The sequence below is a fragment of the Cucurbitaria berberidis genome, assembly GCF_010015615.1.
Source record: "Cucurbitaria berberidis CBS 394.84 unplaced genomic scaffold K460scaffold_2, whole genome shotgun sequence".
NCBI lineage: Eukaryota > Fungi > Ascomycota > Dothideomycetes > Pleosporales > Cucurbitariaceae > Cucurbitaria > Cucurbitaria berberidis.
Window position 1 is genome coordinate 1,000,372 of NW_024468936.1, and position 10,470 is coordinate 1,010,841.

A 10,470-nucleotide genomic window follows, 5' to 3' on the forward strand; every position below is an offset into this window, starting at 1 on the left:
CGTTTAAGGCTGAGAGCAAGAGCGGAAAATTCAACCATATTGCTGTAAGCCTGAAAAATGAGGACTCAGAAGAATGGGTTTCAGGTAGTCATTTTGATGGTTTTGTGCTGCGGGAATATGAAAGTCTGTGGAAATCTAAGCCCCCAAACTCTCGCGACGCCAGCTGATCATTCACAGTTTCGCAAGTTGGAGCTTTCTACGAGCATCTTACCGCAAGAAAGGTGCCATTCCATGCACGAAATAACATTCAAAGGGCTAAACGATGGATTGAGACATGTTCTTCAGATCACCAAGAATGCCGAGCCTTCCAAAAGAGTACTGTCGATCAGCTTCAGGCACAGAGACCGACTAGGGTATTAGAAGTTACCGAAAATAAGGTCAGGTTACGATGCGATATGGGCAATGAGCACTTCGACTATGTGGTGCTAAGCCACATGTGGGGAGATAAAAAGAAGCAACTCAGACTCCTCGAGCAAAATTTCTTAGTCTTCCAACGTGAGGTTCCGCAAGCTAAGCTCGACGCTTCTAGTACCTTCAAGGAGGCGATTCGAATCACCCGTATTCTGGGTTATCGCTACCTCTGGATCGACTCTCTTTGTATTATCCAAGACGTGCCGTCGGATTGGAAATACGAGGCCCATCGCATGGCAACCGTATACGGAAACGCAATCTGCAATTTATCTTTCCTCTTTCCCCCAGGTGACGAACCAGAACCACGATGTGACCCGCGAGCGTGGATTCCCTGCGTCCTGCGTCCTGCTTCATCTTCTCGCCCTGGTATATACATGGAGCACGAAACAAATGTGTACACTAGACTGAGGAACTCCAATCGGATACCGCGGGATTGGCCGCTATTCGGGCGAGCCTGGACGTTTCAGGAGTATCTCTTGAGCCCACGGACCTTGCTCATTGGAAGTCAAAATCTCATGTGGCAGTGCTCCCGCGGTTTCTATGACGAACTTCTTGGCCCCGTTGCCGAACACGTCACGACTGCCGAAAAAGCAAAACTCACCAAGAACATGGGTAAATCTCGATATTTCCCTAGGAGCATACAAACGATCGCAAAAGCATCTAGTTTATCAGAACCGAGTGTTCTAGACTTTATGATAGATTGGCAGAACTTGATCAACGAGTATCAAGCCCGGAGGCTGACTGTTGCAAAAGATCGTGTGGTAGCATTCGCTGGCATTGCACGAGCGTTCCAGAATCTCGGGCAGTTGACTTACCTTGCAGGCGCATGGAAAGAGGTTTTCCCACTCTGTCTCTTATGGTTTGTCGACAAGAAAACTACTCATCAGGTTCGGTACGAAGACTCGATACCGAACGGACCGATGCCGGATTCCGCTTATACGAGGGAGATTTGGGAGCCAGTCGTACAGCCTGCACCGAGCTGGTCATGGTTCTCGGTTCCAATTTACCGGTACTATAAGCTGTTTTTCGTCATTGGCGAGAATGAGGCGGATATTTCGTATGAAAATGAATTGAGTGTGCGGTGTAGGGGTAATCTCAATCCATCAAGACTGCATTTCGATGACATTTTCTGGGTGGAAGGATGCAAGTTCCAGTTTGGTTCTTCGGGGCCGAACTGTTTTCAAGAGACAGGCTTCTATGAATTTGCGGACCTGCAGGTTACGCTTGAGATGCCAGTTCTACCAGTGAAGGTCAATTGGCCCCAGGATATTTATGAGCAACTGTGGTGGATCCAAGATAATGGCTCGGACGATGACCGAGATGTCAAGTGGATGCTAGCATTCAACTACTACCCCGACGTTCCTTTCGGTCGCAAATCGCCACCACGAAATGCGATATATGCATTGATAGCGGAGTACCAGATCGTCCGAGAAGCAGGCTTTCAGCGCCGTCTTGCCGGCTTGATGTTGATTCCCGGTCCGCAACCTGGAACTTGGACAAGAAATGGCGTGTGGATGCTCAAAATTAGGCTCTCGAACGTACTAGTGACCACCGAAAATATACCGTCTGTCGCTCAGCGGTGGCGAAACTACGCGATCATATCCTCGAAGTGGCATACAGAAACTATAACTCTAGTCTAAAGACTTGGTAATAATGTAAGGACTTGTGTCTTTACTTGATACCACCCGAAACCCAGTGTAAAAATTCTGGAGACATCCTCTATCGAGTACATGTAGAAGTACAATTCACTTGTTCAAAATAAGATATACATATTCATTAGCAGTAGTAATTCAATTTCCAGCTATATTTGTCAACAGATAAAAGGGTCAGTTTATTGCATTTCACTATAACTCACAGATCAAATCCTTATAAAGATCTAGAAGTTTTTCACCAACCAGTTCTTTAAGATTTAGAGGCCTTTCTTAGCTCCGAATACTGAAACTAAGAGCAAAACCTAATTATTACCGAGGGCCATGCATGTCTGAGGAAGAGCTCGTTTCCCCCCTCAAGGCTATAATGTGCAGTGCGTTTGAAGTCGGCTAATGCCTAATGCTTAAGAAATGCGATCTCCTTCGTACGCCAAGGCTAGTGAATACGCCTACTACTCGGCAATTACAATCACTCCACCGAGCCGCAGTGCATGTGTGCGGAGGTGATATCAGCCTTGCATGGGCACTCAGGTCGGGTGGCGCAGTGTGGGCGTTGTAGTGTGAAACGGAGGATCAATTAGCAATAGCGAATCGCGACAAGCGATGCAGTGATGTCGCGACTGCGAATGCACTCCTCCGCCACGGGAAGTAGCAGCGCGTGCAATTAGCTTTAAGAGAATCCTAGGACGTCGTAGGTCACCAGCATTAACAAGGCTAGCTGGAGAGTACACAAGCATAGGGTGAGAGGTTTACTTGAGAAGTGAGTAGAGAAAAAAAAGTGGGAGTAGAAGCAAGTAGACATTGCACGCTGTAAGAAGGTGAGGGTGAGATGTATGGTCCTTCTTGAGTGAGGACCTTTCAATTAATAGCATTGTGGGGTATTATCCTAACACCGCAATGATCTATCTCGTTGACTGACATCATGACCCAACAAGTTCCCCTAATGTAATCGAACGCCAAACGTGCAAACATGCTAAATGAAAGCGATGCAGCAGATATCCTGTCAAGAGATGCATGACCCATGAGTTAATCGTCTAACAAAATGAAAATGAAACGCTAATGAGATGCCACGTCATGGAGATGCGGCATTTGAAGCGAGCATCAGGGCGTGCGGCATATGCAATAATGACTGTGCATGTGTGAGATCGTGTTACGGATTTGGAGGCCGCGTCTTAGTGAGATGGTCAGAACCAAAGCGGAGACAATCTGAAACCAAAGAGGCCGAAAACCACCGAGGAAGATCCGCCCACGCCGGGGTGACACGCAAGCCATCCGTCGCAGAGGAAAGCTTGAAGTACAAGCAAAATACGCTAGCAGCTCAAGATAATGAGGCAGCAAAGCGGACTGAGTAAATGAGTCTAGAGGATACGCCATCTACAGATTGTTAGTCAGCTGACGTTCTGTGTCATTTTCGAAGTCCGAGTAACTCACTGCCTGAAGAGTGTCTCCAGACTGACGGCGGTCAGTTGAGAATCTTTGGGTAGCTTCTTGTCCAGTGCCACCAATTCGGCAAACATCTTGCCGCCCTTGTATGCTACAACTGCAGGCATTCCTACTGGATGGATTTCGGCGATGTCGTTGTGCAATTTAACAAAGCGTACAGTGTCGTTGCGCCGGGCGACTTCGTGCATGCATGCCTCGCATTTCATCGTAAAAATGTCCTTCTCGGCATCACCCTACGTTTGTTAGTCAATGAAAGAGGTGAACTGTGAAGTGCACGTACGGTGTTGGGTTGGTAAATGAACACGACAACCATCGTTGCTGGTGCTGGATGATCGATGACGTCGAGGTATTCTTCGGCGTCGACCATGGGCATACTGCCATATATCCTCCGGCTTGGGCTATTCGTGCGTGACCGTATCCGGTTGCCAGCTGTCTCGAGCTCGCGTAGCCTATTCTTGCGCCATTCTGTCATGAAGCTTTCCTCGTTTTCCTCGTCTGACAATGCCTTGTCATCATGATACGCCCTGACAGTGTACTGTGTAGGTTCCGGGCTCTTCTTCCATGTGAACCGGCGAGCCTGCTTCTTGGCCTGCTCGAATGCCCGCGCATCTGCAATGACACCTTTGGGACCAGTATTGGCCTCTGAGCGGAGAGACGGCATATAGTAATTGGCCCTCATATCGTGTGGTATATCGAGCTCGTCGTCGGTGTCAATCTTCTCGAGGTAGTCGTCTTCGGCACCAATGGAGTCGGGATCAGAGAGGTCGCTGTCGTCGAGTCTGTCTTCGGGGTGTCTACTCTCTCGGCCCTTATCGCGCATAAGCTCGTTGAATTCGTCTTGAGCGGCTGAAGTAGTAGTCATGGCGAAAAAAAAGAGAGACTTGTATCGCGGCGGGCGGCGGTGATATTTGTATGGGGAAGGGCAGCGCTGCTGGGGTTACGTGTGTGTGTTGTTGGTAAAGGCAAGGTCCTGGCGGTCAGTTTTGGGTCGTCTGGGATGCATGCATGCTACGACGGGCTTGGCATTTGTCCGAGCTATAAATGGTCCGAAAAGCATTCGCCTTTTGGTTTCAGCGAGCGATTGGGCGCCACATGTTAACAACTGCCGGTACTTCCAATCGTCGTCGATATTCAAGTCGCCAAGGTCATCTACGGGCGGCCCTGTTGCATCTGGAAATAGGGGTACCCATGGCTGCGACTGTTTTAAGGCTGAGCTGACGAGTTGGACACGCGACGAAGAGGCCATGATCGTCGAGATTAGCGAACCAAGCGTCTCTCCTACTGAAGCAGACCCTCAAGTTCGAAACATGCTCGCTGCTGCTTTCTCCAATTGGGGCTCTGCGGGTGGCGCTTGGTGTTGGTCGGGCGGGCGCACTCTGAAACGCCCTCAACTCTGCGCCCTCGGCATCAACCAACGGCGTTCCATCATCGTCTTGCCGGACTCTGGCTGTTTTGGGACGGTTGGCCTGTCAGGACAGACAGTTGCTTTCTTCCGAATTATTATGCGACCCTTTTTCTCGTCCCGATAGCTCGGACAATTAATTCATGCAAGCCTCATCACAGCGGGTGTAGCATCCAAAAAAGAAAGCAACTCCTATGCTGATATGCCTCCGTTCGACACAGGTCTCATACAGGCCCACCCCTGGTAATCGTCCCGAACCCTTCCATATATTTTCTAGAAGCGTCATCTTCCCCTTCTTTTTTGTCCTGCGTCGGTCAGAATTTCGTCCTGGTCCAGCAGACAACCCTGCGTTGTATGCGACTAAAATTGGCGAGCACGGCCCCAAGGGCATTGTTCGGGGAATTTTGTGCCACGTGCATGGCTTGAGCTTACTCCTCGTACATGAGAATAGACGTTGGATGTAGGCCATTGATCACAATTCGACTCTTGCGTCTACTTACTCAATTTACCACTGGGACGGTATTGCTGTCATACGTGTCCCTCTCCCAGATCTGTACCGAGCGCATCATTAAGCCCGCTCCTGAACAGGGATTCTGTATTCCCTATCGTTACTGGAGTACACGTCCACGTTTTTGGGGTCGACATGTGAAGACCTCGTACTCTCACAACAAGGGCATGTCTTGCCCATTGTCGCATTAATATCGTTGCATATACCCATCACAAGATTCGCGAACCGCAGGGCACCTCCAGATGCTAGATCTGTATTCCTACAGATCACGATGATACTATTTTGCTTACACAGTACCGTGTTTTGTTGATGTAGTAGTGAGCAGTCTTGCGCTAGAAGCGGTGCATAATGTTCTTGAGATTTTCTGGAAGGTGCGTGGAAGGTCATTCCTTTCATACGAGTGGGTCTGAGCGGGCCTAATACGGACGTGCTAGCAACCAACGCTGTTCACGGGAGGGCGACTTGTGACACTGTTCAGATTTCCTGGGTGCTGACATCTGAGTCGAGGTGTGCTCTTTTGAGATTGTTGATGGAACATTTGCTCAATGAATGCTTACCGCATGCTTTCTACTCTCGACCATGCCCTTCTGACACACTCACAGGCAGATTTATGAATCAACGAAAGCAGAACGATATAACAAGTCGATGCTAGATGAGGTCGTCCAGGTCACAAACGTACAGGCACGGAAAGCGATGGAGGTTTGGTTGAAAAAGGTATTTGAAAACTCGCTGACTGACTACCATCTGCCATCGCTCGCACCAATACGTCTTCACACAGCGCACTCGAATCATACATTGCGACCCCCTTCACGTAGTCCACCTCAACCATTCGTCACCAAACCACCGCGCATAAATCCGAAACACATACAGAAGAAACCGTCTGGCAGCACCCCTTCTTCCCACGCACAAGTGCAAGACAACGGGTCGCTTTTTAATGATCAGGCAAGGAAAGGGGATATACGGTCGGGAGAGATTGGATGGATAGGCAACTACTCGTGTGCGCAGAACAGCCGGCCCGGACAAAGAGGGGGAAAAGTAGTCGGAGAAAGCAATAGAAAAACAGTGGTATGGAAGGAAAATATTGGATCACAAAATGTCCCGGGCGCCTGTCCACCAGATGACGCAACAGCCGCATCGACGGTCCCAACAGATGGTATATTATGTTGATGCAAGGCTTGAACATGTAGAGCTCTCCCGGGCGGAGGTAGGATGCAGGTGATGATGGGTATGGTATGTATCGTAGGTTGCCGAAATAAAGGAAGCGCGCACACGGTCGTTTTTGCATCGTCACTTGGCGTCGCAAGTTACTCGTAGACTAGATTCAATTATGCCCAAATGCGTAGCTGTGGTCAAGTCAGCTACATGTGAGAGGGTATGGATGGGCATGGAACTTACCATGGAGTCCCAGGAACCGGTGCAGAGACTGAGCGCATCGTTGCTTACACCAAGACAGCTGACTCGGTTGTCATGTCCTTGCAATGTGCCCACGCGCTCGCCGCGCAGTACATCCCAAACCTAATTCTGTCAGCTTCATGGTCTTCGGTAGCTGGTTTGTTTGTTTGTTGATTGCTCACCTTGCATTCGAAATCATCATAGCCTGCGAACAGCAGCCGGCCAGAGACGGAGAAGGCGACAGATGTAATACCGCAGACGGGCTCGGGAATCTATACAGCGACACGGATTAGTAGTGCAAACAGAAAAAAACTTCCCGATATAGGGAATGGCGTACCTGATACGATGCTAGCTCACGGTCGGCACGAATGTCGAAGAGACGGCAAGAAGCGTCGTCTGAACCAGTACCAAAGGCATTACCGTTCGGGAAGAACTGAATGGCGTTGATATCCGAGTCGTGGGCTGCGAAGGTCTGGACACACTTCTGTTGACGGATATCCCAAAGCTTGGCGAAAGCATCGCAAGCACCAGACACGAACTGGTTGTGATCGAGAGGGTTGATGCTCAAGCTCATGACATCGCCAAGATGGTCGGCAAATTCATGTACTTTGGAGCCAGTTTCCAGGTCCCAAAGCACGCAGGTCATGTCACCAGAAGAAGTGAGAATGCGCTTGTCGCTGATAAATCTGCAGCAACTGAGGTACCCTGAGTGGCCAGACAGCTCTCGGGCCACGCGCGTCGGGCCTTCCCGAGCTGACAAGTTGTAGATGGAGCAGATGTTGTCAAGACCACCGCACGCGACGTAGTTGCCAGACGGCGAGTAGGCGCAGGTCATGACCCACGATGAGCGAAGCGGAATGGCGTGGACCTTGTTCGTCGTGTAGGCGTCCCAGATGATGAGTTTTCCGTCCTGGGAAGCGGAAACGAGATGTCGCCGGTCGGTTGACCAGTGCATGGCGTAGATTTTGGCAAGATGACCCTTGAGGGTCCGCTTCGTCTTCATGGTGAGGCGCGGCAGCGCCTCGACACGGTCTCTCGCGACATCGCGGACTGCGCAGTGTATGTTAGCACCAGACGGCTTGGAGTTGCAGAGTCGTACAAGGACGGGGCTCAGGACGTACGGGTTGTGTCAGCAAGCTCGTCCTTCTTTCGTTTTATCCTGTCCTTCAGCGCCTCCGCGTCGCGTCGTGCGATCTGGATCTTCTGCTGGATGGATTCTTGGTTCATGTCGGCCATGCTATACGATCGTTACCAGACAGTGAGAGAGGGTGGAGTCGCGGAAGGCGCGAAGCGGCGAGGTCGGCAGATCCAGGGGGCTCGCAGGGAGCGCGGTAGGCCGGACACCGAGACAGGGACTAGGATAGCGATCGACAGAGGGCAGCAATGGCGACAGACGCGCGCAGAGCAGGATCAATTGCTTGCGCAGAGCTGGAGGGCGGCGGGCAACAGTCGTGGGGGCTTGGAGATGGAAGCGTTGCAGCGGAGTGCTGGAGATGAGTGAGGTACAGGAGCGGCCCGGGGTGAGCTTGGCTTAGCCGAGAGACAGCAGCAGCTGGAAGTCAAAGGGCGTTCCCCTCGGTCGGATCGACAACAACAGGCCCGCGCTGCCGACAAAAAAAGCTGCTGGGTGATTGGGTTGCAAATGTTTGCTGCGGTGAATGCTCTGGATGCGTGATGTGTGATGTGTGTGTATGTGAAGCTGCACGACGTGGACGAACTGGACGCTGGCCTGCTGCGAACTGACCTGATGAAGAAGGCGCGCGCGCAACCTTCTCCTGCTGCAGCGCACCTCCTCCTTTGGGGCGACAAGCTCGCCTCTCATTCGCCCGCGTCTCGGCAACGCCAAATTGGAACCCTAGCCCGCGCCCGCTGCTATACCACATACGCCTCACCACCACCAGAACGGCGCGGACGTGTCGAACCCTGGTTCCAATTTCTCCTTGACAATCTTTGCCAGCGCCACCAATACCGCTGTTGTTGTTTCTTTGCACGCGTCTCCCGCCATGGCTACTCCTCGTCCTCGTCCGCCTACAAAGCCAGTTGATGCTGCCTTTGCCCGCAGTCTCCCTAAGATTGAGGTACCCAACCTCCCTGATTTCAGAGCCAGGGGCCAAGAAAGCATAGACATCCGTTCGCGGCTCCGCTAATTCCACGAACGATTCAGCTTCACGCCCATCTCACCGGCAGCATAAGTCGAGACTGTCTCCATGACATCTGGATCACCAAGAAGGCTCGGCATCCTGAGCTGGACCTCGTAGATCCACTGATTGCCATTCCGCCAGGAAAGGTCGACTATGACATCAAAACGTAGGCCAATGTCTGATTCACCTTGTTAAATATATGTCACAGCGACTTTGTGGCAGCAACGCACGCTGCGTATTGCAATATATTGGCCCGACAGTGCACCAGCTCGCGCGATGTTGCTAACAGCCCCTGTGGCGACACCCATGACTAGATGACATCCGACACCTGACGTACATGGCCGGCTTCAAACGCCCTAGTTGTCTCACACTATCCGCTCACCACCTCAGACAACGATTGTTTGACACGAGCAAACGACTGACGCTCGACTAGATTCTTCCCTCTGTTTTCGTCGTACATCTACAAGCTTTGCAGCGATCTACCCAGCATCGAGTATGTCGCCCGAATCATGTGACAATGCAGCGATTGATCAAGCCCAGGTATTCGACCAAGGCAGTTCTGGAAGAGTTCCAGTCAGATGGCGTCGTCTATACTGAACTCCGCACAACTCCAAGGGCGATGCCTGAGACTGGCGTCACCAAACAAAACTATGTCGAGACTATCCTGAATATACTGAAGGCGCACAACGACAATGGAGCAAACACTATGCGAGCCTTTTTAATACTGTCAATCGACCGTCGGAATAGCGTCGCAGAAGCCGAGGAGGTGGTCGACCTCGCTACCAAGTACCACCCTGCTGGTGTCTGTGGCGTAGACCTCTGTGGCGACCCTGCGAAAGGCGACGTCCGCATCTTCACGAGTGCATTTGCACGAGCCAAGGCCGCTGGCCTCAAGATCACACTGCACTTCGCAGAGAGCGAAGTCTCAGCCACAGACCTAGAGCTGCAGACCCTACTGTCGTGGAAGCCTCACAGACTAGGTCATGTGATACACGTCAAAGAAGAATATCGGAATATCATCGAGAAAGAAGATATTGGGGTAGAGCTGTGCCTAAGCTGCAATGTCCACGCCAAAATGATTACTGGCACTTACTCTGACCACCACTTTGGCATGTGGCGACATAGCAATGTTCCAGTGGCTCTTTCTGTGCGTCCAAGCCCACAACGTGATCTGAAGCGAATACTTACCATTCATAGACCGATGATGTTGGCGTCTTTTGCAGTCCTTTGTCGCACGAGTACTATCTCGCTGCGCAACATTTTGGGCTCAGCCGCAATGACATACGGGCATTTTGCGAACGAGCTGTAGATTCAATCTTCACTGGCACTGTTGAACAAACCCGACTCAAGAGCATTTATGTAGAGTGGGCTGGTTGGACATCCGAAGAACGATAATAGTCACTGGAGTCCTTTCCGGAATATTTGTAGTGATACCATTTGAGGACAAAATTTAGCCATCCCACCTAGTTCACACTCCAAACATCCACTTTTAATGTTGTGGACACAGCAAAACATATTCAAATG

At 51.0% G+C, this 10,470-nt stretch overlaps 4 protein-coding genes across 4 annotated transcripts; 2 read left to right on the top strand and 2 right to left on the bottom strand.

Moving 5' to 3' along the window:
• Positions 1 to 395: 395 nt before the first annotated feature.
• Positions 396 to 2,105, top strand: K460DRAFT_306167 (HET-domain-containing protein; the record flags this gene model as incomplete). Its single annotated transcript, XM_040930026.1, has 1 exon — positions 396 to 2,105. The coding sequence occupies one exon, from the start codon at positions 396 to 398 to the stop codon at positions 2,049 to 2,051; it is 1,656 nt and encodes a 551-aa protein (XP_040789778.1). The 3' UTR covers positions 2,052 to 2,105.
• A 1,382-nt stretch (positions 2,106 to 3,487) lies between these two features.
• Positions 3,488 to 4,365, bottom strand: K460DRAFT_276867 (phosducin; the record flags this gene model as incomplete). Its single annotated transcript, XM_040928144.1, has 2 exons — positions 3,488 to 3,724; positions 3,784 to 4,365. The coding sequence occupies 2 exons, from the start codon at positions 4,363 to 4,365 to the stop codon at positions 3,488 to 3,490; spliced, it is 819 nt and encodes a 272-aa protein (XP_040789779.1).
• A 2,373-nt stretch (positions 4,366 to 6,738) lies between these two features.
• K460DRAFT_352386 (guanine nucleotide-binding protein, beta subunit) lies at positions 6,739 to 8,041 on the bottom strand (the record flags this gene model as incomplete). The annotated part of the gene is made up of 5 exons (XM_040931646.1): positions 6,739 to 6,756; positions 6,809 to 6,928; positions 6,988 to 7,077; positions 7,143 to 7,855; positions 7,927 to 8,041. 5 exons carry the CDS (start codon positions 8,039 to 8,041, stop codon positions 6,739 to 6,741), a joined length of 1,056 nt encoding a protein of 351 aa, XP_040789780.1.
• A 665-nt stretch (positions 8,042 to 8,706) lies between these two features.
• K460DRAFT_363324 (Metallo-dependent hydrolase) lies at positions 8,707 to 10,410 on the top strand. Its single transcript, XM_040932793.1, has 5 exons — positions 8,707 to 8,883; positions 8,970 to 9,112; positions 9,380 to 9,439; positions 9,487 to 10,093; positions 10,144 to 10,410. Exons 1-5 carry the CDS (start codon positions 8,809 to 8,811, stop codon positions 10,339 to 10,341), a joined length of 1,083 nt encoding a protein of 360 aa, XP_040789781.1. The 5' UTR covers positions 8,707 to 8,808; the 3' UTR covers positions 10,342 to 10,410.
• The last annotated feature ends 60 nt before the right edge of the window (positions 10,411 to 10,470 follow it).

Excerpts from the sequence above, each read along its gene's own strand:
- K460DRAFT_363324 (XM_040932793.1), top strand. The coding sequence starts at position 8,809 with ATGGCTACTCCTCGTCCTCGTCCGCCTACAAAGCCAGTTGATGCTGCC. Across the intron at positions 9,113-9,379 it reads GTCGACTATGACATCAAAAC|ATTCTTCCCTCTGTTTTCGT; the intron begins GTAGGCCAATGT and ends ACGCTCGACTAG. Across the intron at positions 10,094-10,143 it reads ATGTTCCAGTGGCTCTTTCT|ACCGATGATGTTGGCGTCTT; the intron begins GTGCGTCCAAGC and ends TACCATTCATAG.